This window comes from Eumetopias jubatus, unplaced genomic scaffold, assembly GCF_037043125.1.
Source record: "Eumetopias jubatus isolate StellerSeaLion01/CBP00866 unplaced genomic scaffold, mEumJub1_p1.0 scaffold_10, whole genome shotgun sequence".
Classification (NCBI taxonomy): Eukaryota; Metazoa; Chordata; class Mammalia; order Carnivora; family Otariidae; genus Eumetopias; species Eumetopias jubatus.
The window spans coordinates 81,793,167-81,820,024 of NW_028274816.1; the positions used below are offsets into that span (position 1 = coordinate 81,793,167).

At 61.2% G+C, this 26,858-nt stretch overlaps 3 protein-coding genes across 15 annotated transcripts; all 3 read left to right on the forward strand.

Moving 5' to 3' along the window:
* The first annotated feature begins 2,783 nt into the window (after positions 1-2,783).
* On the forward strand, positions 2,784-12,021 carry MAFG (MAF bZIP transcription factor G). 10 transcript variants are annotated; one of them, XM_028112377.2, is made up of 3 exons: positions 2,784-2,819; positions 6,996-7,058; positions 7,163-12,021. In XM_028112377.2, the coding sequence occupies exons 2-3, from the start codon at positions 7,023-7,025 to the stop codon at positions 7,613-7,615; spliced, it is 489 nt and encodes a 162-aa protein (XP_027968178.1). In that variant the 5' UTR covers positions 2,784-2,819; positions 6,996-7,022; the 3' UTR covers positions 7,616-12,021. The 10 variants fall into 10 exon arrangements, with proteins under 10 accessions (XP_027968178.1, XP_087884216.1, XP_027968181.1 ...); XM_088028090.1 differs by having other exon boundaries at positions 2,795-2,815; XM_028112380.2 differs by lacking the exon at positions 2,784-2,819 and adding an exon at positions 3,310-3,378.
* A 30-nt stretch (positions 12,022-12,051) lies between these two features.
* SIRT7 (sirtuin 7) lies at positions 12,052-18,365 on the forward strand. Of its 3 annotated transcripts, XR_003610700.2 has the most exons (11): positions 12,052-12,237; positions 12,308-12,445; positions 12,570-12,674; positions 14,741-14,811; positions 14,910-14,982; positions 15,659-15,757; positions 15,829-16,065; positions 16,207-16,287; positions 16,453-16,559; positions 17,010-17,095; positions 17,712-17,830. XR_003610700.2 is itself a non-coding variant. In XM_028112373.1 (10 exons), the coding sequence occupies exons 1-10, from the start codon at positions 12,145-12,147 to the stop codon at positions 16,716-16,718; spliced, it is 1,056 nt and encodes a 351-aa protein (XP_027968174.1). In that variant the 5' UTR covers positions 12,052-12,144; the 3' UTR covers positions 16,719-16,952. The 3 variants fall into 3 exon arrangements, 2 of the variants coding, with proteins under 2 accessions (XP_027968174.1, XP_027968173.1); XM_028112373.1 differs by lacking the exons at positions 17,010-17,095; positions 17,712-17,830 and adding an exon at positions 16,667-16,952; XM_028112372.2 differs by lacking the exon at positions 17,010-17,095 and having other exon boundaries at positions 12,096-12,237; positions 17,712-18,365.
* A 282-nt stretch (positions 18,366-18,647) lies between these two features.
* On the forward strand, positions 18,648-25,440 carry PCYT2 (phosphate cytidylyltransferase 2, ethanolamine). 2 transcript variants are annotated; one of them, XM_028112877.2, is made up of 13 exons: positions 18,648-18,799; positions 20,570-20,658; positions 21,181-21,342; positions 21,591-21,657; positions 22,244-22,328; positions 22,519-22,563; positions 23,170-23,308; positions 23,478-23,560; positions 23,808-23,885; positions 24,108-24,173; positions 24,257-24,322; positions 24,599-24,687; positions 24,782-25,440. In XM_028112877.2, the coding sequence occupies exons 1-13, from the start codon at positions 18,711-18,713 to the stop codon at positions 24,891-24,893; spliced, it is 1,170 nt and encodes a 389-aa protein (XP_027968678.1). In that variant the 5' UTR covers positions 18,648-18,710; the 3' UTR covers positions 24,894-25,440. The 2 variants fall into 2 exon arrangements, with proteins under 2 accessions (XP_027968678.1, XP_087884217.1); XM_088028091.1 differs by lacking the exon at positions 18,648-18,799 and adding an exon at positions 19,518-19,839.
* The last annotated feature ends 1,418 nt before the right edge of the window (positions 25,441-26,858 follow it).

The following is a 26,858-nucleotide window of genomic DNA, read 5'->3' on the forward strand; positions in this document are numbered from 1 at the left end:
GCCTGGGTGGTCTGGAACATTGCCCTCCCCACAGGTCCCAGAGATTAGAAGGTGGGCAGCCCTGCACCCCCATCACATGTCTGGAGGGCTGACCTTAGGGCCCAGGGCCATCTGTTTGTAGGAGGCAGCCCTCACACCCACACAGTGTCACTGGCCTCCAGGTGAGTTGGGCCCTAATTCACTTCCCACAGACCTCTCTGGTGGCCCTGGGTGGGCGCAGCCTCACGCCTGCCTGTCCCCTCTTCCAAGATGGAAGAAGTGGCCGGGTGTGTACCCCGTGGGGGGGAGGAGAACAGCAGCCTGACATAAATCAGCCTCTCAGTCACCTCCCATGTATGAGTGGCAGCCAGACCCCATCCTGTGAGGGTTGAGGAGTTAGGGGTGTTGGGGGCATGAGGGGACTAGCCAGTGAGCTTCCACCCATGGTGGCTCCCAGCCCCAGGGCCAATCACCTATGTTTCCTGATGGCGGTGTGGTTCCGGCCTGAGCTGGGTAGCACCAAGTCAACCCCATGTGGCCTGCCAGGGTCCTGCTGTGTGGAGCGGCTCTTGAGGCCCAGCAGTAGCTCAGGCCCTACATCCCTATCAAGTGTGATCAGGAGAACAGAGCTGGTGGTGCTGGTGAGGAGGCTGGAGAAGCTGGAGCCCACAGGACTGCATTTTTGTCCTCGGGCAAGCCTCTGTAGTTCTTTATATTTGGTTGACTTTAAAAGTCATGCCCCTGGGGCACCTGGCTGGCTCAGTGGGTACAGCATGCAACCTTGAGGTTGTGAGCTCAAGCCCCACCTTGGTTATAAAGATTACTTACAAATAAAATCTTTATTTTTTTATTTTTATTTTTTTAAAAGATTTTATTTATTTGATAGAGACACAGTGAGAGAGGGAACACAAGCAGGCAGTGGGAGAGGGAGAAGCAGGCCTCCTGCTGAGTGGGGAGCCTGATGCGGGGCTCCATCCCAGGACCCCGGGACCATGACCTGAGCTGAAGACAGACGCCTTACGACTGAGCCACCCAGGCGCCCAAATATTTATTTTTTTATAGCTTTTATTTATTTGAGAGAGAGAATGAGCGAGCGAGAGAGAGAGTGAGCACAGGCAGGGGGAGTGGCAAAGGGAGAAGCAGACTCCCTACTGAGCAGAGAGTCCAATGTGGGGCTCTATCCCAGGACCTGGGATCATGACCTGAGCGGAAGGCAGACGTGTCACCGACTAAGCCACCCAGGTGCCCCTACAAATAAAATCTTTTTTTTTTTTTTAAGATTTTATTTATTTGACAGAGAGAGACACAGCAAAATAGGGAACACAAGCAGGGGGAGTGGGAGAGGGAGAAGCAGGCCCTCCAGCAGAGCAGAGACCCCGATGCGGGGCTCGATCCCAGGAACCTGGGATCATGACCCGAGCCGAAGGCAAACGCTTAACGACTGAGCCACCCAGGCGTCCCCCTACAAATAAAATCTTAAAAAAAAAAAAGTCATGCCCCAGATATATTAAGGCCCTGGAGTACAATGTCATGCCCTGCCCTTAAAGAGCACCTTGGGATAGACAACCACACACAACCCTACAAAGCAGGGTACAAGGCACGGTGGGATGGAGAGGGACGTTCCTGGAGGCAGGCAGCGGGTCCTGCCGGGGCCCTTATGCCCCTGGCTTTGGGGGCCTCCGTGGATGGCCTTCATCAGTCAGTGGCACTGAATTCCCACAAAGACCCGGCCGCCGCCTGTCCCTCACTGCTCCCTCTGCCAGCTCACCTTGAGTCACACTGCCCTGCCTCGCGGGGTGACACCCTTCCTGGCTCTACACCGGAGAAGGGAAGTCCAGGACTTGGGAGTGGGAATGGGATAGCTCCAGTGCCCCCATCTCCCCCTGGTTGCCTCTGTCTCTGGGAATTTTGAGTAGCATCCAGAAGTCCTTACAGAAGGGGCGGGAGCAGACGCGGGCTCGTGGGAACGGAGTCCCAGACAGATGTGGATGAAACAGGAAAGGTGCGGCGGACACATCAACTATTCAACAGATGTTTATGGTGCAGTCCCTTGCGCTGCCCCAGGGCTCATCACTAACGTGAGGTCTCGGGGCGGTGGGGAGGACACACCCCAGTCCTCGCAGGACCTTGGCGGTGGCCCTGGCCAGACCGCACTCTGAATCCTGGACAAGGCTGTCGGGTCCTCTGTGAACCAGGCCACGGCTGCCCGGTAGGGCCGAGGTCGGCTGGGCAATTACGCGAGGTAACGCGCGCAGTGCCCGCCATGCGGCATCGGAAGCACCTCGAGGACCCTCTCCGCGATGCGCGGGGACCTCAGGGCCGCACCGGTCCCGTGGGTCAGGAAAGCGGGACACGCGCCCCCGGGACCCCCGGAGCCCCCGTCTCGCGGCCCGGAGCGTGGCCTGCCGAGGAGCGCGCGCCCGGGGCCAGTCCCGCGAGACCCCGCTAGGGCAGGGCGCGGCGCGCGGTGCCCGGGCCACGGCTCCGGGCGCGCAGGCGCAGTGCGGGCGCGCCGCGCCGCCGCCACCGCGGCCGCCGCCGCCGCCGCCGCCGCCGCCGCTCCTTCCCCTTTAAGCCCCGGCCGGCCGCGTCGCCGCTTCATGAATGGAACCCACGTGACCAAACATCATGTGACGTCTGTGGAGCGGCGGCGGCGGCGGCGGCGGCGGCGGCGGCTGCGGCGGCGGTTCCCGAGCCTGGTCCGGCCCGGCCTTCCCAGCGCGCTCGGCCCGGCCCGCGCAGGCGGCGAGCCCCCACCCCGGGCCCGGAGCCCCCGCGCGGCCTCGGAGCGCCCGCCCGCCCGCCCCGGCCTCGGCCCGCCCGGGCCCGCAGTGTGGTGGGTGAGTGCGGCGGCGGGCCGGGCGGGCGGCGGGCAGGGGGGCTCTGGGCCCGGGGGGGGGGGCGGGCGGGGCCGCGGCTCCTCCTGGCGGGCCGGGGAGGGGCGCGGGCTGCGCGCTCCTGGCTTTGGGTTTGCCCTGCGCCCTCCTGGCGGCCCGTGCCTCGGTTTCCCCGCGGGTCAGGAGCAGCTCCTGGCCCTTGCGCCGGAGACGCTGGGGGTGGGTCGCGGGGGACGGAGGAGGGCGGGGCGGGGCGTACGCGGGGCTCTCTCGGCGGAGCCCCGGGCATCCTGGTGGGAGGGGCGGCCGTGGTGGCGGGAGGAAAGGGTGGGGTCGAGCGGGGCGCCTAGGGCTCCGCGGAAGAGCCTCGGGGCCCCGGCTCTAGCTGCTGATTCATCAGGTGTCTGTGTCCGCCTCCCCGGGCGCAGGGGTCCTCGGCGGGCCTGGGGGGGGGGGAGGGGGCGGCACGTGGCGGGGCCCGGAAGACCCTGCTCGCGCCGGCTTCGCTCCGACACACGCGTGCCAGAGCCCAGAAGGAGACTTGCTGAGTCATCAGCATGAGGTCACTCGATGCTCATTCTGATGTCTGGGGCGGGGGGATTTGAGCTAGGGGCCTGGGGTCCGAAAGGCCGGGAGATAAGAGTAGGAGGGAAACTGAGGAAGGGGCCAGGCCCAGGGACTGGGGCAGAGGTTCAAGTTTGGGCTGGTATGTGAGTTGAAGGCAGGGTGGGTGAGGAGAAGGTGGAGGGGCCTTGGTGCAGGTTTTCTTTCCGGGCAGAATGTGAAGCCCCTGGCCTGCCCGTCCCGTCCCAGGCATGTCTTCTTAGGCAGTGGGTCCCTGACCAGCGTCTGGGACAGTTCCCCAAACTGGGAAATAGTTCTCTGAGTGAGAGGAGGGGAGGAGCTTAGGGAGGCCGTGCTTGCCAGACTGGGAAGCAGGCTTTCCCTGTGACTGGTCTGGTTGGCTAGGCTGGGCAGCCCCTGGGCGGGGAAGAGAGGGATACACCCCGGCCAGAGAGGGAGTCAGTGGGAGAAAAAGGGGTGCCTGTACTCAAGTCCTGGAGGACAGTGGACAGGGCAGGGGAAGCAGGTGCAGCTCTACCAGGAAACTGCCAATGAGCCGAAGCAGCAGGACTTTGACATCTGGGGAGTGAGGTGTCTGGTGAGCAGGCCCTGCCCCTTTTGCCGCCTGGCCTTGGGGTATGGGGCAAAGCTGTAGGTGGCGGTGGCTTTGAGGGTGCCTGGCCTTTGGGGCATGGCTGGTGGGCTGGTGTGGAAGGCATGGAGCAGAATAATGCAGTTCGCAATCACCCTAGAGTTGTCCCACTTGAGGTTGGGGCTCTGTGCTGTGTGGGTGTTAGCAAGGACTGTGGCCTTGGTGGGTGTCGGGCCTCTCGGGGGTGACAGCCTGAGGGTGGTGTGGCCTGAGCTACCTTTCCTGAATGTGTGGGTGGTTCCTGGACTCCAGGAGTAGGGTGTTTTGTCTCGACCAGAGCTGACCATTCTTGCCTAGGGGTTCGTGGCTAGGTCAGGCTGGCCTTGTGGTTTGCCTTCGGGGGCACCCCTTCCCCCCAGCACACACACGCTCTCATAGATACTTAGCCTTGGGCTTGTAGATGCCAGATGTTTAACACTTCAGCTGATCTTTTGGCTGGAATTTTATATCTTAGGAAAGTGCAGATTCCTGAAGGGGGTACTTGTTTAAGTCTTCTCATTTATTCTTAGGTGGAAATTAAGTTTTCGACTTTTTTCAGAACGGCTTTCCGTGGCTGAGGGATTTTGCAGGAGGTGGTTCTGAAGGGCAGGGTGGGAGGAAGGTCAGGCTAGGTTGGGGCTATGCTGTTTGGGAGGTTTGGCCGCTAGAGTTTGCAGGCCAGGAGAAGGAGCAGGGGCTGACTGTCTTGCCTCTTGCCAAGTGTCCACAGCCTAGAGTCTGGGCCCAGGTTAGGGGATGGAGCTGTCCGAACCTGTTTTCCCTTCCCAGCTGGCTGTCAGCCTGAGGGGGTGGCCCAGGGTACCTTGGTGATTTCAGGCCCGTGGGGCTGTCCATGCCTTCTCTACTAGTGTGGCTCAGCCTCTGGGGAAGGTGAGCGGGAAAGGATGACTGGGCCCCAGCTCTGGACCGGTCTTTGGGACTGCGAGAACAGGAAGCTTTTCCTTAATCCTGCCTCCTGGATACCCTGCTTCTGCCTTCTAGAGGTGCCCTGAGCTGTCTCTCTCAGTCCATCCCCAAAGGCTATCACTGTCACATCTGTGTGTGTTCCCAGGTGGGCAGAGGCCAGGTCAGGAGGCTGAAGCCCTGGCTCTGCTGAGCCCTGCCCCCCCCCCCCGCATGCACGCGCGCCCACGCACACACACACTCACACACACTCACACTACACCTTTGATTAGGAGGCGAGTGGCTGCACTTGTGCTGAGTTCAGGCCTTCTGCAGAGGGTGAAATCTGTCGAGGAGGCACTTTTCAGCTCCCAGCCGCCACGCTCGGCACTTTTGTGTGTGATCTCTTCAGGAAGTCGCCGTTGTGCTCAGCATTCAGGGATGGAGGAGGGAGGATGGCTGGCGGGCAGAGCTGGTGCCAGGACTTCTCCTTTGGGCTGACAATGGAAGGACCCATAGGAGTGTCCCTGCACCCCGACTCAGACTCGAGGCTGGGGCGCCCCTCCAGCTCGGCCGCGAAATCCTGGCCCCCAGGGTGCATTTGGGGCCCTGAGGATCTTCTGATCTCCAGCTACTGTCTTCTCCACCCTCTGCTCCGGAACAGCCATGGGACTCCAGCCTCAGGGCCTGCATGAGAGCCTTGGGTGACCTGGCTGGCTGTGGTGAGGCGCCTCCGGGGCGAGGCTAGGTCAAGTGGCGGCTCTACCCTGGAGCCACCTTGCACCTCCACCTCCCTAACCCGTGCTTTATCTCCCCAGTGAGGGTCAGAAGGCCCCCCAGCCCAGAATTGCCTGCAGCGCTTATGACCTCCTGCAGCAGGGAGGCCGTGGTCCGACTTTTCCTCCAGCCATTTACCTTTCTGCGCCTAACCTGGAAAGTAGGGGGCTGAAAGGGAGTGTCCTTGCCTAAGGGTTTGGTGGGGGCTGGCTGAGTCAGAATTGCAGGATTAGGTGCGCAGAAATGCCCGTGGCAGGGCTTGAGAAAGCAGACAGTGAGGGCCCGGTGTGGGAAGGGCAACTGAATGGGTGTGAGGGGGCCCTTTGGTCCACCCCTCCCCAGGCCCTTTTGTTGCTGTTCCCTGCGCTGTGGGCAGTGACCCCTGGCTGGGGCCGGGGGCGCGGGGGGGGACAGGATGGGGCTGAGCAGGCCCCCTGGGTGGCCAACCCGGCACTCTTAGGAAATAGCGTGGATGGGGTGGGGCAGGGGCACAAAATGCCGCAATCCAAAGCCACAGGAAGGTTGCTCCATCAGCCACGGAGGTGGGCTGAGCCTGGCCTCTGCTGGGGTGCCTGCTACCTTGGGGGTGGGGCTTCCACCAATGCTGAAAACAGTTGAGCTCTTCAAAGTGAAAAGTTTGTGGGAGAATCAGGACTCTCCTGCATCCTCCTCTTGGCCTGAGTCCCCACTGGCCCCTAAGCCTTCGTGGGGACAGGGCCAGCTAAGGGGAGGTGGCCATAGGAGGTAGGGCCCTGGAGTAGGCAGGTGCAGGCTCACTGGCCCCAGCCCTCACCTGCTGTTGGCCAGGCCGGCCTTCCTGGCCCTAGCAGTGCTCTGTTTAGGCTGTGGGTCCCCTGGGGCTGTGTTGGCTGGCAGCCTTGGGGAGTGCCAGGCCAGGCTGGTGAGGGAGCGGGAGCGGGAGCAATGTGCTGAGTCAGCGTGACTCGCCAGGAACAGCCATGCTCCGGGGCGCACACTGGGGTTATTTTTAAAGCTCCCAGCTTCCTTCTAGGCTGGCCCTTCCTGCATCCCTCTCATCCCTTCCCAAGGCCCTTTTCTGGTCTCTGCCTTTCTAACAGCCCTTCCGTTCCCCTTCCCCCCTCAGACCCACTGGGTTCCCTAGGGACAGGCGGACAGGGAGCAGCCTAGCCGAAGGGTGGCAGGTGGTCCTCAGGGCCAGGTATTGGGAATGGTGAGATGAGAGGCGAGGCTGGGGGCTGGGCCCCTTCCCCAGGCTCTTTGTGGCCTGTAGAGGGAGAGGGGAGTGGTCTCCAGGGTCCTGACCTCTGCTCCCTGTCTCGCAGAGTGCCTGCTTGCTGTGCCCCCGGGTTATGACGACCCCCAATAAAGGAAACAAGGCCTTGAAGGTGAGCGGCCGGAGTGGGCGGCGCCTTGAGGGGTGGGGCGGGCGGCGGGCCACAAGGTGGGCAGTCCCCCCGAGCCTTGACCTCGTGCACTGTCCTACCCGCAGGTGAAGCGGGAGCCGGGCGAGAATGGCACCAGCCTGACTGATGAGGAGCTGGTGACCATGTCGGTGCGGGAGCTGAACCAGCACCTGCGGGGCTTGTCCAAGGAGGAGATCATCCAGCTGAAGCAGCGGCGGCGCACGCTCAAGAACCGCGGCTACGCCGCCAGCTGCCGCGTCAAGCGGGTGACGCAAAAAGAGGAGCTGGAGAAGCAGAAGGCGGAGCTGCAGCAGGAGGTGGAGAAGCTCGCCTCGGAGAACGCGAGCATGAAGCTGGAGCTCGACGCGCTGCGCTCCAAGTACGAGGCCCTGCAGAACTTCGCCAGGACCGTGGCCCGCAGCCCCGTGGCGCCGGCTCGGGGCCCCCTCGCTGCCGGCTTGGGGCCCCTCGTCCCTGGCAAGGTGGCCGCCACCAGCGTCATCACAATAGTAAAGTCCAAGACGGACGCCCGGTCGTAGGGACGCGCGCTTGCCTGGGCGGGTCTGCAAGGGGCCGTTAGGCGCATGGCGAGTTTGGCAGCCCTGTCCCCTTCTTTCTCCTCTCCTCTTCTTCCTCTCCTGCCTCCTCCCTTCCCTGCAAAGCACAACCTGCACCCCAGGGGCGCTGGGCTGAGCCCCTTTGATCTCGTCGTTGTCATCGTGTTTTGTACGTTGGGATTGGTCAGTTCGGCGGTGACGTGCGGTTGCCCCAGTCCCCCTTGTACTAAGGCCGTGCGGGCTTGGCGTCCAGAGTTGGCCCTGTGGGAACAGAGAAAGACCGAGCGAGCGCGGGGGGCGCGTGTGTCGGAGCAGGGAGGGCTGCGGGGCAGGAGGGGCTGCTGTCCGCCCCCAGGTGGCCCCCAGGCCCTGACAGCTGCTGGCTGGCAGCGGGCTGTGGTTCAGTGCGGCCAGCGGGCGTAGATGGGCTCTGCTCCGACGAGTAGGGTGTCCTCGAGGGCCCGGGATGGGCGGGCCGCCAGCCTGGGCGCTACAGGCGCTGGGAGGGATGGGGCGTTCCGTGGCTTTGGGCCAGGGGCCGCGGCGCTCGAGCCCGACGCATTGCACTGAACAAGACCAAATCACAGGTTGTGAGCATACGTGAAGGGTGTGTCCAGTGTCCTGCGATGGGTCCCGTGTCACTGTTTACATGACCTGTTTGTGTGGTTACATAGCCCTTTATTTAAAAGAGAGGAGTTCCTTTTACGAAGTTATTAAATTATATGTTTAAAAGCTAAAGAAAAAAGAGCTGCAGAGTATTTATAAAACTGTCTTTTTAAAAAAAAAAAAAGCAAGCAAGAACATTTGACCGTATGTATGGACGAGGAAAGAAAGTATAATAGAAACTTTGCTAGTTTAACAAAAGAAAAAAGCAAACAAACAAAAAAATCCCTTTCTTGTAAACTTATGGACAAGTCTTTGTGGCTGTTGGAGTTTAGTTTTTATATACACAGAGTTATCAGACGTTATTTATAAAACTTAGTTTTAAAAAAGACAAAAAAAAAAAAAAAAAAAGCCAAGCCGTGAGCGACCACAGGGCGCGTCCCGGCGCCCTTTGCTATCTCTTTTGCAATTGTACCGAAAGTGACTTACTCCTTTGCCCTTCCTGCTTCCGTCTCTTGCCGGTGCCGTGGTGTCGTCTGTGCCTGGTCTTGTGCCGCGTCACGTGCTGGTGCTTCTGGTGACCTTTGACCTGTGGGTGTCACTTCTTGTGTCTGTTAATCCCGTGTTCGTTTTTTGGATTTGGCTGTGTTTTTGCTTCTGCTGGCTTGCTGGGCCTGGACTGGGGTGCTGGGCAGCGCCTGCTCCAGCAGAGCTTGGGGGTCTGCCCAACAGCCCAGCCCCTTCTGCCTCGGTGCCTGACCCAGGACCCCAGAGGATCAGATAACGGGGCTCTGCCGCTCTCACCTCTGCACAGCCTTGGCTTCGCATGTCTGTGTAAGGCTTGGGCTGATCCAGTGGCAGGGCAGGTGAAACGAGGGGCCATCCCAGAGCACCGCCCCCCCCCCCCCACTGCTTCCGTGCCCACGGCCTCTGGCCATGGCTGGCAGACTTGCAGGGACCACAGAGTCACTAGGTGCCCCCAGGTGTCTTCCTTTTGGCCTCTAGTCAACACGTGTGGGCTCTGGCCGCTGACCCCAGCTTTGTTCCTATGGGCTTCACGTGGGCCTCATCAGGGGAACCCCAAGGCCCATGTGGGAGTTTCCAGGCCTGCTGCCCACTTACCCCAGCAGTGCTTCCATGCCGTGAAGGAATGCTTCCCAAGCAAAGCCAGGTGGTTTTGGGGCGCGTCTGGGGTGGCCCCTTCTCCCTTCCTGAGGGCCGGGGTGGGGGGTCTCCACCAGTGCCAAACAAAGGCTGTGGTCTACAGGGCCAGGTCCTGTCCCTCACCTTGCCCTGAACATGCTCCACCTCTTGGCTTTGGGCCTCCTGTCGCCTCCCTTTGGGATCTGTGTCTTCCAGGGATACACTGCTCAGCTCGTGGAGGTGCTTCTCTCCACGGCTGAGCCCACCTCCCCAGGGCCCCTCGGCAGAGGCAGCTAGTCTTCCAGACTTGGCTCCGGAAGCTCCTCCTAGGCATGAGACAGGAGCTGCCTGCAGTGCCAGCCCTCAAGAGGCTACTGCCCTGTCTCTGGCCACATGGGCCTCAGCCTCCAGACCTTCTCCTGGAGGTCGCTGGTTGGCTTCTCTGGGGGCCCTGAACCCTGTAAAGCACAGACGTGTGGGCTGGTGAAAAGAAACTCAGTGCGGCCTGGCAGGGTATAACTTCGTGGGCAGCGGGGTTTTCATCTCCAGGGTACCCATGGGATAGGAGCGGGGACATGCTCCTGTCATGTGGATGGCTTCTCTTGGCCCTAGATGCCCCGTCGTTCCTGGTTGTGCCGGGTCAGCCTGCAGTGGAGATTTTGACCGTTGACTCTCAATACTTAGTGGCTTCCTGCCCCTCCCTGCTGTGTGGCTTTGTCTACCTAGGGTCTAGATGAAAGTTGTTGATGTTGGTTGTAGCAGCACTGAGTTGGAATCGCATTGTAAGAATCTCTGAAGAGGGGGAGAAGCCCGTGCCCTCCGTATCCATTAATTATGGTCCCCACTTTGGTGCTGGCTGGGAGGTAGTCGGCCATCTGCCAGGCTGGAGACCTGGAGAGCAGAGGAAGGAGGCAGGTTTGGAAGGTGAGAGGCGAGTTGGAGGGTGGGCACAGGTAGAAGAGAAATTGCAGGTCTGGCTGAGGTAATAGAAGAAGCTTCTGGAGTTAGTGAGGCCATGCTTCCTTTCAAGGTCTTTGGATTTGGAGCAGCTGTTCCTTGGGTTTGGGGGAACATCCCGTTCCCATCAAGCCGGCCCCACGGGGCCGCTCTGCACTCTGCCCCTTTCCCCCTTCACCTTGGTTTCTTGACAGTAGAGCCTGTGTCCACACGTGACTGGTTTGGTGTCTTTCTGATTCTTGTTAATTCAGTTTTCCTACTGTGAGGGTGTTGTGTTCTTTTTCTCCTCGGCTTTTCTGACACAGTAAATCGAGGGCTTTGGCTGAAGCCAAGTCTCCCAAACTTGCCCGCTAAGTAAACCGTGGTGTGCACCTTCCTTCCCATCTCGCCCTTGCCCTCCACTCCTCCCTTATCCCAACACGGACACTCAGATTTCAGAGGAGAACCCTGTGGGAGCAGGTCAGCTCCTGCCCTGAGTATGACCCCAGGGAGACTTCGCTGAGGCCCTGGCTGCTGCCACTCTCGGTGGCACTGCTGTTTGTACAGGTGAGAAGACACGGCTGCTCAGCTGTGTGGGGTGCTGGTTTCTGCCGGATGCCGGGTCTCCCCTGGAGGCTCTTCTGCTCTTGGTCCGCGCTTCTGGTCTGTGTGTGCAACTCTGACCGTCAGCAGCAGCCCCTGTGGTCGGTGCCTGAGCCCACGGCTCTGATCGGCTGCAGCCTGCTTTGGGACAGGTGGTCAAGCCCCCTCCTGTCCCCGTTGCCTCCCTCTCTGAGGTGGCCAGTTGGCTAAAGCTCCCGTCCACAGCTGGGAAGCCCAAGCCACAGCCTCTGCAGCACCATTTCCGCTCCGGGATCTTGTAAGTTACTTTTTTAGGCTGTGGTTTGGTGAAAGGAACCAACACAGTAACGATTTTTTTCCCCCCAGAAGCCACTGACTAATTCTTTTTGGCGCGTTATTGCGTTCCTGTTGGCTGTCTAGTTTGGGAGCAGGTGGGGAGAGGTGGAAGACACACAGAGGCAGGGGTATGGCCTGTCCCGCTTCGGGCCTGTGTGTTTTGAGCGTGTGCCGTACCTTTGGGCCAGTCACGCACGTTTCCACCCCAGGCTGGAGCAGCGCCTTGGTGCGTGGGTGTCTGGCGAGCCCGAGCTGGAGTGTAGGAGAGTGTGCCCCCGATGAACTGCGAGGGGACAGCCCCTCCAGCAACCTTGTGTCCCAGCCCCTCCCTTCTCCCCATCCCCTCAGTTTGCTACTCCCTGAAGCCTTTAACCAAACGGGAGTGGGTACAGAAAGCCTTCTCCTGGCATCTTAGGGCAACAGGACAAGGGCTGTCCAGTGTGTCCAGCTCTGGTGCTCTCCTGGCGCTGAGCGGCTGGGTCCAAGCAGAGTTGATCAGACCCTGCCTGTCCTGCCTAGGGCTGAAACCAGGGGGATGTGGCGGTTCCCTGGGACCTGCCGGGGCTGTGGCAGGGGTTGATGAAGATCCAGGTGAGGAGGGGCCTCCCTGGGGCGGGCCTCGGCCTCAGTGCCCACCCTGCCCTGTGCAGTATTTATTGCTAAATTATTGTCCAGGGGGGCGGCACTGGGCCGGACCCCGGGTATTTATTGCTGTACATAGTGTATGTTTGTGATATATAAGGTTTTCTTTATTTTGTATATGATCAATAAACACCTTTTAAAGAGACTGTCAGGTGCTTCCTTTGCGCGCTGCGCAGGCGGGGCCGGAAGGGCGGGGCGGGCCTCGCGCGCATGCGCTGGTGCGCGGCCTGCCGGGAGGCGGAAGCGGAAGCGCGGATCTCCCGGGAGCGATGGCAGCCGGGGGTCCCAGCCGCTCGGAGCGCAAGGCGGCGGAGCGGGTCCGGAGGCTGCGGGAGGAGCAGCAGCGGGAGCGCCTCCGCCAGGTACGCCGCCGCCCGCCCCGCGCCGCGCCCCCGGCCCGCGCGGCCCTCACCGCCCGCCCCGCGCCCGCAGGTGTCGCGCATCCTGAGGAAAGCGGCGGCCGAGCGCAGCGCCGAGGAGGGCCGGCTCCTGGCCGAGAGCGAGGACCTGGTGACCGAGCTGCAGGGCCGGAGCAGGCGGCGCGAGGGCCTGAAGCGGCGGCAGGAGGAGGCGAGTCTTGCGGCGCGCCCAGGGCTCGGTCGGTGCGGGGCTCGGTCCGCGGACCCCCGGGGCCGGGCCTCTCGCCGGGCGGGGGCGGGGGCGGGGCTTAGGACCGGCCTCGGCGTCTCGGCAGGTGTGCGACGACCCGGAGGAGCTGCGGAGGAAAGTCCGGGAGCTGGCCGGCGCTGTCCGAAACGCCAAGTACCTGGTGGTCTACACCGGCGCAGGGATCAGCACGGTAGGGCGGCCGCGCCCCCGGCTCGGCTCCCCGGCGGACCGCGGGCGCAAGGGGCGGGTGTGGGGCGCCCCCTTCTGGGTGACTCGCCCCAGGACCGAGCGGAGCCTTCTGTCAGTACTGACTCGCAAAAAACTGCCTTTACAAACAGTCCTGATGTTCTTTCTGCAAGTTAATTTATTTTTAAAAGTCATTTCTGCAGCCGATGTGGGGCTGGAACTCACGACCCTGAGACCGAGAGTCTCACGCTCTTCCGGCTGACCCGGCCAGGCGCCCCGCTGGTCTAATCGTCTCTTTTTTTTTTTTTTCTTTTCTTCTCTCTTCTCTTTTTAAGACTTATTTATTTATTAGAGAGACAGAGTGCGTGCACGGAGCACACTCTCAAGCAGACTGCCCGCTGAGTGCGGGGCCCCACGCCAGGCGGGGCTCGATCCCACCACCCTGAGATCAGGACCTCAGCTGAAACCGAGAGTCTGAGGCTTAACGGACCCGGCCACCCAGGCGCCCTCCCCCGCCCCCAAATATTCTTTCTTAGAGAAACTCGAAATGACTCCGCTGGAAACTTCGGTGGGGTTTGAAACTGCCAACTTTTTAAATGTTTGCAGTTTTTGTGATACATATTTAGAAACAAGAAAGGAAGAGGGATAAAACAGGACATAATACCTCAGTGTTCGTGGGCACCTCCTCATTTGAAGTCAAAACGGTTCATCACTATCCCAAGATTATGTGGGCAGAGCTAAGCGCAGAACTGTCTCCTGATTCCTCATTCGTTGTGTTTTCTAAACGTTGAAAGAAAGTAAGTAGAAAGCAAGGCAGTAAGAAGTAGAGTACACCCGGTGAAGGAGAGAAATGCGTTGGGTTTGGGCACGTTTTATTGAGAGGCTGTCTTGGACCATGGAATATGGTCAGCTTTGAGAGTGCCATTTGTCTGCTCATTGAGTGCGTGTTGAGTGCGACTCACACGTAGGCCAGCAGAGGTGAACCCTGAGGATTTCTGTCCTCAGGAAGCCCGTCAGTGATGAGGATATGGCATGTCAGCAGATAGCTAAGGTAAAGCTGGCTGTGCTAGGTTGCTAGAGGGGAGATGCGCGCACACCCCCTCAGAGCTGTGAAAGCCATCCAGTTGCTTGTTGTGCAAAGCAGCATTGAGGCCAGGCCTTGAAAGCTGAGTAAGGTTTTATAGGCAAGGGTGAGAGTAAGACCCTCCAAACAGGGATGAGCTCAGAGGCCCAGCAGTGAGATTGTGTAAGGGGCACTGACTACCCTGACTTGCAGACCCTGGAGCCCTGGTAGTGGGGTCTCCTTCTTGCAGTCACATGTGTGTTCCTGTCATCTGTGGGAGTGCTGCTCTGTAGTTTGCTCTGAGCATTACCGTTCTCATTTCTGACATTCCTCTTCAATGTGATTCAGAACCACACTGTCCAGGGTGGGCATTTTTCTGAGCTTAAGCTACGGGGAGGAGACAGGGCTCCCCAGAAGGCAGGTCACTCACAGCCTGGGGAACACAAGACTCCTTGATCCTGGCACACCTTCTGTCTTCTCTCATGGTGACTTTATTTCACTGGGTTGAGAACTAGAGAAATTCGTTGGTATTTATCTTTGTGAAGGCAGGGCAGGAAACACTATCCAGATGTAAGAATCGGGACGGATGAGTGCTCCTACCTGGGGTTTCACCATCTACTAAACTTTCCCGGAGCACTGGCTAGGCCCTGGAGACCCACAGATGAGCCTGACCGGTCCTCTCCCTCGGTTTAGAGGACAGGTGTGGCTGCAGAGCCCAGGTTGTACTCTGTGCTGGAGAGGTTCCCAGAGGCGTTAGGACTCCTTGGAACCTGGAGGGATGAGCTAGACCAGGTGGGAGCAGGGGTCTGAGCAGAGGGAAGGAGCCGCCCTGTGTGGGTTTAGGCAGGTTGCACTAGGAAGCGCTGGGTCTCTGGAATGAATAGAGGCCAGTGCACAGACAAGCCTGGAACACGTTAAGAGAAAAGTTTGCTTTTCACTCTTGCGAATTTTGCCAGTTCCTACAGTGATGCATTGTCACTGGGTTTATTTTCTTTCTGAATGTGCAGGCAGCCTCTATTCCAGATTACCGGGGCCCTAATGGAGTGTGGACACTGCTTCAGAAAGGGAGAAGCGTTAGGTAAGCAGCCCAGGGCAGCCTTCCCACTCAGTCGAGCAGAGGCAGCATGGGCCTGCCCTCACAGCTCCCCACACCTGTGCTTCCCTTCCACCTGGCAGTGCTGCTGACCTGAGTGAGGCTGAGCCAACCCTCACCCACATGAGCATCGCCCGCCTACACGAGCAAAAGCTGGTAAGAACCTGGTGCAGCTAGCAAGTATGTGGCTAGCAAGTATACTTGCTGGGTGCCTGATGCAGAACCTGGAGGGCCACCTTCGTGCCCAAATAGCAACTGCATCGTGTCTCTGTCAGCCATTGGACCCGTGGGATGAGCGCTTACCCAGTGTTTTAGACTCCTGGCTTGAGTGTCTTTCAGGAATCATGTATAGGGTCTGCCTCAGGCCCAGAGCTGCTGGTGGCTCTTTCTCCCCTGTGTTTCTATCACATTGTCCACACAGATCTCAGAAGCCACCTAGATAAAGGGGAAGCTCATGGGAAACCTTTGGGGACCCTCTGCTGAGTACTTTCAGCCAAGTGGGGAAGGATCCATCCTCCCGGTCCTTCGGTGACTTGAAACCTAATGAGCCAAGAGAGTGTCAGTCTGGGCCCTTCCCAGCTGAGAGCAAACACCTGCCCTCCTAGCTCACCAAGTGCTTCAGAGCTGTTGTGGGCAGCCTGGGGCCCTTCCCACCGAGGGCCCTCCCAAGTTGTGCTGGGGCCGGCCTGCCTCTCTCGTTTTGCCTTTTAGGCTTCATGCAGGGTTGGAGTTGCCCCTGACTTGGGGGCTCTGGGCGGGGTTAAGGATGGTGTCCCTGCTGAACACAGTCCCCCACAGCCCCCTTGCTGCCTTGCTCTTGTCTCCCGTCCAGGTGCAGCATGTGGTGTCTCAGAACTGCGATGGCCTCCACCTGCGGAGTGGTCTGCCTCGCACGGCCATCTCCGAGCTCCATGGGAACATGTACATTGAAGTGAGCGGTCCCGCTGGGATTCGGGGGCCTGTGCGGGCCATCGGCTCCTGCTCACAGTGCTCTCTCCTCAGGTCTGTACAGCCTGCACTCCCAACAGGGAGTACGTGAGGGTGTTTGACGTGACCGAGCGCACCGCCCTGCACCGGCACCAGACGGGCCGGGCCTGCCACAAGTGCGGGGCCCAGCTCCGGGACACCATTGTGCACTTTGGGGAGAGGGGGACGCTGGGGCAGCCTCTGAACTGGGAGGCAGCCACTCAGGCTGCCAGCAAAGCCGACACGATCCTATGTTTAGGTTCCAGTTTAAAGGTACGTGAACAGCACCACGGATGGAATGGGAGGGGAGTGAGCCTGCCAGCCCCTTGCCAGTTCAGTGTTAGACCCTAGCTTCCTAGAGCTTCATTCCCCATTGTGTGTGTGGTGTTTTTGTCTGTCCGTCCATTCCTACAGGTTCTGAAGAAGTATCCTCGTCTCTGGTGCATGACCAAGCCCCCCAGCCGGCGGCCCAAGCTCTACATTGTGAACTTGCAGGTGAGTTGCGCACCGGGAGATACCTCTTTAGATCTGGACCTTAGAACAGGAGAAACAGAGTTCCTGGGACGTTGGTGTCCTGAACTCATGGGCCACAGAGGTCTGGCTGAGAAAGGGCCATTGGGAGGAAGTGAGGTGTCCTCACTCGCCTTCCCCTGTCCCCAGTGGACCCCAAAGGATGACTGGGCTGCCCTGAAGCTTCACGGGAAGTGTGATGACGTCATGCAGCTCCTCATGGATGAGCTGGGCCTGGAGATTCCCCCCTATAGCAGGTGAGGGGGGCACGGGTGCATCCCCCCCTTTTCCTGCCCCTGTGTGGATGGGCCATGTCTGTCTTTTCTCGTGAACTGAGCATAGAGAATGCTCTGAGTTGTTGCAGATGGTGTCTGAGGTGTGACTGCAGCCTGGTGGCCCCCGCAGGGAGCGGCTGAGGCATCAGCTAGGGCGCCCTGGCTGGTGTGACTCCCTGCAGGGAGAGGGGATGTGCCAGTGTGCACCTGGAGAGTCCCCCTTCTACCTCAAGACAGCCTGGACGGGAAGGTGCCTTGAAGGGACGTGGTCTCGGCAACTTCAGTCAGACAGAATCTTGGTGCACTTGGTTTGGGGAGCTGGCATACTTTGGGGAAGCTTAAACTGTACCTTAATACAGAATTTGTGATAATTTAGACGTGGTATATGTATTGAGTAAAAAGTTTACACTTTCTTTCTCTGTGAATTTTCAGGGTCTTATAGGGGAAATCAATAACTTCTTTTAATCAAAGGGTTCAAGAATTAAGGATCCCTTCACCTTCTGGGCCTGGCAATTCTTGTATGTTATGTTTGTGGTGTTCTGTAATGTGGGCCTATTGTGTACTGTACTTTTTTTTTTTTTTACATAGCTCATTTTCTTTATCAGTGCTTATCTGTATCTTAAGTTTATAATATGTGGTTCTACATCTCAGTCAGACACATGATCTCTTCATGGTGTAGTCTATAGGCCACACCTCCCTAGTCAGCTGGCCTTCCCCCCCCCCCCCCCCCGCCCCCATCAAGTCTTGCAGTCTGGGAAGAGGGAGAGGGTCTGGTCCACCTGCCCCTGGCCATACAAGTGAAAGGTGGGGTCCAGCGTTACTAGTGATTCACCCCTCTTGGGGCTACTGCTGCCCCATCCTGGGTGTGCACGCCCTGCTCCATCACCAGCAAGGACACTGAGTTCTGCAGAGGCTGAGCTAGTGTGAGTGCTGACCTTTGAGTTACTCGGGGAGCTTACCCCTCTTGTAGCTGTTCTGTAGCTCAGGAACAGTGGATCTGCCACTAAGCAAAGCCTGGCCACAGTTAAGACAAGGGGGAGGGAAGCAGGGCGACCTCAGTCAGCTTTCCCGCCCTGGGGCAGGTTGCGCCAGAGGCTCCCAGGCATGCCTGACCTAGCTTTCCCTTTTCGGTAGGTGGCAGGACCCCATCTTCTCCCTGGCGACTCCCCTACGTGCAGGTGAAGAAGGGAGCCACACACGGAAATCGCTGTGCAGAAGCCGGGAAGAGCCCCCGCCTGGAGACCGGGGTGCACCACTTAGCTCAGCCCCCGTCCTAGGTGGCTGGTTTGGCAAGGGCTGCACTAAACGCACAAAAAGAAAGAAAACGTAACCTGGTGCTGGACAAGAACAATTGGCACTTTGCAGATGATGGAACTCTGATTCAGGGGCAAGGCCAGGACTGCCCCCTGGTCCTGTGAGCATCCTCCCGGGAGGACTGCTTAGCCCTTGGTCCTAGCGGGAGCCCCTTGCACTGTTGTGGCCGCCTCGAGCATGGGCCTTCGGAGGACACCTGGCCTGTCCAGCCTCTTCTTAGAGAGGTGGCAGCCATGCCTTTGTGCGAGAACAGAACTCGGGTTATTTCACAACTGGCCAGTCAGGAGGAAGCACACGGCTGCCTTTCCTCCTTCACCGGGCTAGTCTCAGGGGCCTCAAGCCTATTTCTACTGCTGCTTACTAAAACACGGTGACTTTATAGCAACTTTTTCTGAATTGGGCTTGCGGCAGAGGGGTGGTTTTGAGCCTGGGCTCTCAGCAGGCCTTTTTGTTATTAAACGTCTTTGCACTGTCTCGCGCGTGTCCTCGAATGACTGCCCTGCGGGGGCGGAGACGGACGCGGGCGCTCCTCGGGGGAAGCGGTTGGAGCCCCACGTGGTCTTGCCCCGCCCCCTCGGCAAGGTGCGCGCAAGCTATTGGCCCAGCGCGGCGGAGGGCGGGGTCTCCGGGGCCCGCGGTAGGCTGCCAGGCGGGGCGGGGCTCGGCTCCGGCGGCTCACGCCATTGGCCCAGCGCGGCGGGTGAGGCCCGCGTGACGGCGCGTGCGCCGGGCGGGGCGGGCCGAGGCGTGCTCGGGGCCGGCGGGCGGCGGCCGCTGGGAGTCGCGGAGCCGGCCGCACCGGGCCGCCGCTGCGGGGCCATGATCCGGAACGGGCACGGGGCGGCCGGCGGTGCACAGCCGCCGGGTCCGGAAGGCAGGCGCGCCGTGCGAGTGTGGTGCGACGGCTGGTGAGCGCGGCGGCGGCGGCGGCGGGCGGGCCGGGGGCGGGGACGGCCGGGCCCGGAGCCCTGGGGCGGCCGTGCGTAGCGAGCGGCAGGCGGAGGCGGCCCGGGCCTACGGCTCCCGGTCCCGGCGCCCTCCTGGGGACGCGGGCGCTCCTGCTCCGGGGTCCGCCGCTGAGCCGCCCGCCTGGCCGCCTGAGTCTGGCCGGTGGTGGCGCGAGTCGAGTGTGTCCGGTCCCGATGAGCGGGATCACTTCATACCCGGGGAGCCGTGCGCCCGGAGCGTCTTCGCGGCGGTCTCCGTGCCCGGCTCTCCAGCCTGCCTGCCGCAAAGTCGGAGGGATTCTCCCGGGTGTCTGGGCAAGCGTCGGGGCAGGAATTGCCTGTGTCCACGACCCCCAGTGAAGCCCCTGGGTTCCGGGGCCCCTCCCAGGAGGGCCACAGTGCCCATCCGTTCTCTCCTCTGGCCGGCCGAGACCTGGAGTAGTTTCCAGATAAGTTTGGGGCTGTCAGCGGATAAGAGGAAAACTGACCTCTACTGATAGCTTGTCTGTTGTGATGCTTGCTCATACCCTTCACCTGATGGAATCAGAGAAAGAACAGTTGATGGTTTCAGAGGAGAGCGAGGGTGTGGGGGGGGGTGGCTGTCATACCTTTGCAGCTGTGCCTGAGTCACCTTGGGTAGAGGGAGCATGGCTTCATGTTGGTGGACTCTGACCTTGGCCCTGGTCTGACCAGGCCCCTGCCGCGGCAGGCCACCCATGGCCACTAGGACACACCCCAGACCCAGCACCACCCTGCATTCCGAACTGTGCACCCCCAGCCCAGCCTGTCCAGTGAGCTCAGGGGCCAGCCAGGCTGCTGGATTTGGAATCTCCTTTTCTCTCACCCCAGGGCCAGAATCGTGTGACCCCACAGGCTTGTGTGCTGGGACCTGGTGTGCTGTGGTGGGAGTAACAGGTGTCAGGGAGCGGAAGAGCTCTGTGCACCGGGTGGCCTGAGTCACCTGGAGAAGCAGGGACACTGTCACCTACTCAGGAGACAACGTGAGGCTTTGGAAGGAAACAGAGCTGGTGTGGGGCCAACTGGGGGTCCTCCGCAGCACACACGGAGCAAGTGGGCCTCTAGCTGAGAAGTCACTCCTTAATCAGGCGCAGATTTGAGGATAAGAGCTCTAGAACCAGTTGGTAGGGAGGTGGTTGTTGGCCCCAGAGAGCAAAGCCTCGCTGAGTCTCTGGAGGCCACGGGAGAGTGAGCAGGATTTCCAAAACTAGCAATAGCCTTCACCCATTTGTCAGATTTTGTTTCGTGTTGGTCCCGAAGACTGTCCACTTGCCTCAGGGTAGTACAGAGTCCAGCCCAGTTTAAATTAATGTCAGTTTACAGATTAAAGGGCCTGCCCCCCATTGTTTGCATTTGGTGAGAGGAGGGGCTGAGGGCAGAGGGCAGGGCTCTGTGGCACCTGTGAGGAGCTGAGGCTGTTCTGTGTGCTCACCAGCCCTGGGGACCAGCAGGCCTTGTTCCTGGGCACAGCCCAGCCCCTGCTGTGCTTGTTAAGTCTGGGCCAGGGACCAGTGGTGTGGGGAGCTGAGTGCCCACCTCCCCTCTGAAAGCCCAGGCTTGGCCAGACCCTGGAGCAATTCCCAGTGGCAGCTGCTCAAAGGCCTTCCTGAGGAAGCCCCAGAGGAGCAAGGCTGCACCCCCCCACACACACCCACTCCCAGCTGCTCAATCCCCCCCTCTGCACAGGGACTCACCATTTTGTCCTCTTCACAGCTATGACATGGTGCATTACGGTCACTCTAACCAGCTGCGCCAGGCACGGGCCATGGGCGACTACCTCATCGTGGGTGTGCACACCGATGGTAAGCTGGGGCTGCTGCCTTTGAGCTTACAGGGCCCTGTAAGGGGTCAGGCCAGGCCCAAGGCCATCCTTGCGAAGAGCACAGCCCAGCAGCTTCATGCCACCTGCAGCCCCAGGCTGAGCCCACTCAGGGCTTTCCACCTTGCAGCTCAGCTGGTCGGTTGAGCAGTGCAGCCAAGGGATCACATTTCTGGCCCTGCTGCCCACTTCCCCTCCCCGCACAACCTGGTTCCCGGGACCCTGGAGAACGGAGCGCCTGGTTGTCTAAGGACTTCGTCTGGAACTCTGGTTGGGTGAGGGAACCACGCAGTTATCCAGCAAACACATCCTGAGCACTTGTAGTGGCCCCTAGAGACAGGGTGGCGTCCTGCCCTTGTGACAGGCTGAGGGTCCGGGGAGAGAGCTGCCTGCTATGAGCTCACATGTGGTTACAGACTCTGCTTGGTGCTGGGAGGGGGCTCCCGAGGCCAGCAAGCCTGTGGCCCAGCCCTGCAGAGATCATCTGTCTTGTCTCTGGCTCTAGAGGAGATCTCCAAGCACAAGGGGCCCCCGGTGTTCACTCAGGAGGAGAGGTACAAAATGGTGCAGGCCATCAAGTGGGTGGACGAGGTGGTGCCGGCGGCTCCCTACGTTACCACGCTGGAGACACTGGACAAGTACAGCTGCGACTTCTGTGTCCATGGCAGTGAGTGGGTGGGGCTGGGGCCCAGAGTGCCGGGGCCTCTGGGCGGGCCGGAGGGCAGCCGGGGGCTGGGGCCTCCCCACGCTTTGGGGAGCAGCACCGAGCCTTTCGAGGATCCGAGACGGCCTCGGGTCCTTTCCCAGAAAGAACCCGTGCACACCGGGGCCGGCCTGGGATGAGGGTTGAGGGTCCTGTAGGCCCACGGGGTCTGGGTTGAGAATCCTCGTTCTCACACGTGTGATGCTCCTTAGATGACATCACGCTGACTGTAGATGGCCGTGACACCTACGAGGAAGTGAAGCAGGCTGGGAGGTACAGGTGAGTCCCGGTGAGGGCCCCACCTCGTCAGGAATGGGGCTCGAAGCTCCCCCCAGGCTCTTTCTGCCTGCGAGGAAAATGGCCAGGACCGGAACAGGGTGGACATGCTGCCTAGTGGGGCTTCGAGTGTCGTGGACCTGTGCCGTCCCGTGTGGTGCCGTGTAGTCACAGGGTGGCTGGCCAGCAGTAAGAATGGGGGCTGTGGCCGGGGAGCGGGTTTTTTTCGTTACCTAACTCAGAAAGCCATGGTGGCCGGTGGCTTCTGCCCCAGCAGCGCGGCCTGGAGTTCCCCCGGCCTTGCTGGACATGGGTGTGGTGGGCACCTGCCCGCCCAGCCCTGCACACTTGGGACTTAGCCACGCTTCTGCTCTGTCATTTCCTTCAGTGGATGAAAGCGTAGCGGCCTTCCCCGCGCTCCTGGTCCCGGTTTCTGTCGCGGCCCGAGAGCAGCGCGGAGCTGCCTGGTCCACACTCAGCGTGGTGGGGGGCTGGGCCACAGCAGGGCCGCCCTCAGGTGGGGTGAGCTGCAGGTGGGGACTTTGGAGCATGTCCAGGATGCGAGCCCTGACCCCACCTCTGTCCCCAGAGAGTGCCGGCGCACCCAGGGCGTGTCCACCACGGACCTCGTGGGCCGCATGTTGCTGGTGACCAAGGCCCATCACAGTGGTCACGTGAGTCTGGGGGGGCCGGGGGCGGGATCCCCGAGGTCCCAGGGCTGAGGACGCTGCTGGGAGGGAGGGAACACCTGACCTGCCCTGTCCTTGCTTCTCTGTGGGCTCCAGGACAGCAAGTTGTGAGGCCCTGGGGTTGACCATGGCTCGGGGGGTAAGGCTCCTCAACGTCCCCCATCCTTCCATTCAGGAGATATCCTCTGAGTACCGGGAATATGCAGACAGCTTTGGTAAGGTGAGTGTTGCCCATACCAGCCAGGCCAGTACCTGGTGCCCCCCAGGCTGCCCCCGGGGGAGGGCTGGCCGGGACGCTCACCGAGCTTCCTGCCTTCCAGGCACTGCCTGGGTACTGGCCCCCGGAGGAGGAGCAAGGACTGCCTCCGAGCAGGTGGCCTCTAACCAGGCGGCCTGGTCTTCTCTCCCGTTGTAGTCCCCTCACCTGACCCCTGCCAGGGAGACACTCTCAGGAGGCTCCTCCCAGGTGACCAGAAGGTGGCTCAGGGCACTGGGTCCCCACAAGGGCAGTGTCCACCCCTGGGCCACACGTCCCGCTGGTCACCGGGGTCTTCTCCAGCCTGGCCTTGGTGTGGGCTCGGCACTGCTGGCTAGCCCACGGTGTCCTGCCAGAGGTGTGTGCCTGCTAAGAGCACACATGTGACCGAGTGAGCTGGCAGGCTGAGCTAGGGCTTTGGAGTTCTGGGCTGTCGCCCCCATACCTGCTCCCAGACAGACAGGCAGGTGCAGGCGGCCCCGGCCGCAGGAGAGGGGCTGTGGGGTGGGAACAGATCAAGGACGTGCCTGCAAGGCATCGGTCACTGACCAGAGTGCTCTCGGCTTCCAGTGCCCTGGGGGGCGGAACCCCTGGACAGGGGTGTCGCAGTTTCTGCAGACATCTCAGAAGATCATCCAGTTTGCTTCCGGGAAGGAACCTCAGCCAGGGGAGACGGTCATCTACGTGGCCGGCGCCTTCGACCTGTTCCGTATCCTCTGGGACCAAGTGGGAGGGCAGCCCCGCCCTGGCCCTGTGTGCACCCCTGGGTCGTGGGATGGCCCCCAGACTGGGGCAGAGCTCGAAGGAACCTGCTGGAGCCCCTGGTCCTGCGGGCAGCTGCTCCTTTCCCTGTTACTTGCTTCTTAATCTGGGCACAGACATCGGCCATGTGGACTTCCTGGAGAAGGTGCACGGCCTGGCAGAGAGGCCATACGTCATCGCCGGCTTGCACTTTGACCAGGTCTCGCTCCCTGGCCAGCTGATAGGGTGTGGGGGCCCTTGAGGGGCTCCTGGGGTTGAGGTTGGGTGCAGGCGGCCCACAGGGGTGAGGCTTGGGGTGCTGATAGAGGCAGAGGAGACACACCGGGGCCTTTTCCTGGGGACTGGGGCTTCCCCACACTAGCGAGCGCCCGTGAGGGGCTGCCGGGGAGATTCCAGCCCCCGCCTGCCCGAGGCTGCCCGCTCACCTGAGCTCACTCTGGCTCTAGGAGGTCAACCACTACAAGGGGAAGAACTACCCCATCATGAACCTGCATGAGCGGACCCTGAGCGTGCTGGCCTGCCGGGTATGTGCCAAGGCGGGTGCACTGGGTGGGGTCTCCTGCCCAAGCCGGTGGGGAGGAGGGGGCAGTGAGGGCATCCAGGAGCCTCAGGCTTCCGGCCAGCCAGCCCCACCATGCTGCGCCCCTCCCCCCCAGTCCCTGCTTCCTTACCATTGAGCGCCCTCTCCCACCACTCTCTGACCTAGCAGCGTCCGAGCTAACCGTCTGTGTTCTCTGTCCCCATAGTATGTGTCAGAAGTGGTGATCGGGGCCCCCTATGCGGTCACAGCAGAGCTCCTGGACCACTTCAAGGTGAGGCTCCTAGTGGGCCGGGTCCCAGGGAGGGCCCTCTGAGTGCAGGGCGCCAGTCTCCCTGAGCCCCGTCCCCTCCCCAGGTGGACCTGGTATGTCACGGGAAGACGGAAATCGTGCCTGACAAGGACGGCTCAGATCCTTACCAGGTGGGTTGTGCTGGGCACGAGGTGGATGTTGTGTGATGTCCCCAGCCTCCTGCCCCCTCACCCCCCGGGCTCACAGTGCCTGTCTGGGAGCTTGGCTGGGGGTTAACTGCCAAGCGGCCTCCCGGGATGAGGAGGCGGGTTGCTAAGCAGCGGGAATAACCCTACCGATGTCCTGGTCCTCCTGGGCTGAGGACCCTCCAGGCCCAGGCAGCTGGGCAGTCTCCTCGGGGTCCAGAGGAGGGCCCTCATCTCCTTTCCCTACCCTCTGGCCTCCAGGAGCCTAAGAGAAGGGGCATCTTCTGTCAGATCGACAGCGGGAATGACCTTACCACGGATCTCATCGTCCAGCGCATCATCAAGAACAGGTGAGGGAGAGGTCCTGGCTGAGCCCGGTGGGGGCGCAGCCAGCCACTGAGGCCCCAGGCCTGGGCACACAGCTCACCACAGCCCGGCCCCCAGGCTAGAGTACGAGGCCCGGAACCAGAAGAAAGAGGCCAAGGAGCTGGCTTTCCTGGAGGCCAGGAGGCGGCAGGAGGTGCAGCGCGAGAGGGAGAGCGACTGTGACTTCTGAGCAGAGGGTGGTCACGCAGCGTGCCCACGGGCCAGCCCCCTCCCTGCTCTGCTTCCCATGCCTTGAGGGTTTGGTTTCCACAGTTTTCAGCAAGGCTGCAGTGTTCCCTCTCCACCTGGCCTCCTCTTGGAGGATGCTGCCCCCCTCCGCACCAGCACGGGGGAGCGGCCCAGTGGGCGGGATGAGCACGGGCACCTTCAGCCAGAGGGGTGCCACCCTGTGTGCCAGTGAAGGCCCAGCTTCTCCCCCCCCCCCCCGCCCCCAAGCCCCTGCAGACCCAGGACACCCCTACCGCCTGGCACTCTTTGCCTTCCTGGCCTCACCGGAAGCCGGCTTCAGGGGAGCAGTGACCTGAAGGGGGCACCCCCTTTCCTCCTCAGGGCACAGACTGTGCCACCTCCTGTGTGGGCTCCCTGGTGCCCTGGGCCTGGCCCTTAGGCACTGTGCCCCCCACTTCCCGGGCCAGCCTTGCTGCTCTCCCCACAGACTGTTCTCGATTTTGTATCTGACTGGCTGGTGAACAACCAAATAAACCTGGTGGGAGGTATTCTGTGTCCGGCTCTTGGCCCTGCTCCCCACCACCCTCCACACGGTGGGGGGCGAGGGGGGGAAGCAGGCAGCCTGGCAGCAAGGCATCCCCCAGTTTAGGACCCCCAGACACCTCAGGTGCCTCCCTTGGAGCATAACGGAGGGAGGGGCAAGAGCCCAGTGGGTGCTTGTTCCCGGAGTCTGTCGCGAGGCCAGTGGGAGGCTGGCTCCCCGTGGTTCTGTGCAGGGCCACGCATCCAGAAAGGAATTGGCTCAGGCTCCCTGACTGGGTCCAGAGAATCTCAGGGTTTCCAAATCAGGGCCCACTGGGAGCAGCCCAGCAGCTGCAGGCTACCGACCCTGGTCACCTCTTCGTTTTGGATGGGGTGGGGGCAATAGTTTGGTTGGTTTTGTTTAAAGGCGAGGACTGTGATGGTGTCTTTTCGGCCCCTTCCCCCAGAAGGGCATCCGTCCTTCAGCTGCTGATCCAGGTGGGGCCCGGCACCTGTAGCCCGGCCCCATGGAAGTGGAGAGCTGGCATCCTTTCCTCTGATCGGTTGGCCTGTCTTTTTCTTCCGATGTAACTACTCACGAGGCCTAACTTAGAACCCCATGCGGGAAATGGAAGGGAAGTGACCGTGGAAGCTCACGTCACCCCCCCGGCTGGGCAGCCGCCACCGGCTTTCCTTCCCTCCCTCCCCAAGTTGGGGTAGTAAGTTGTGAGAGGCACAGGGCCCTCCCTAGACCCCCACCCCATCTGGGCCCCCAGCCTCAGGGGTGCGGTGGTGTTGGGCTTCCCCACACTTCAGACTGCGGGACCCCTGGGCTGCAGGGCTCCCTGAGCAGGGGGGCGAGGAGGGACCAGCCAGTCCTGCATTGACTCGGACGGGTGAGGACCCGGGAGCAACGCCTCTAAGCTGGGGGCTGCGGCAGCCAGGGAGCCCTCTGGGACACGGTTGGCGGAGGCCCAGATCCTGGGGGTCCGGGAAGGCAGTGCCCCCGGAGACACGTCCATTCAGGTGCAGTGGGATTGTGGGACCCCCCCCCAAGAGCCTCTGAATGGAGGGCCAGTCCCCTGGCCTCCCTGAGGCCCAGCTGGCCAGCCGCTCCCCATGGGTGGGGGACACCCCAAGACAAGCTCTGGGCCTCATTTCCCCTTCCTGCCCCCTGGAACCCAGCTCCGAAGGGAACTCAGGGGCAGCTCAGTGGGGCTGGGGGCAGGAATGAACCCAGATTCTGACAAGCAAAGTAGGGAATTAAGCCTGAGTGTGGAGCAAGGGAGGCCACTGCTGGCAGAGCCGTGGTCCCTCGCAGCCACGCGTCAGCACTCACGGCTGTGGGGACCCGCCTGCTTCGCTGTGGGTCAGGGGAGAGGTGAATGCAGAGCCGCCGGCCTCGGGAGAGGCCACGTCCAGCTTTGTCAGTGCTGGGCCGGCC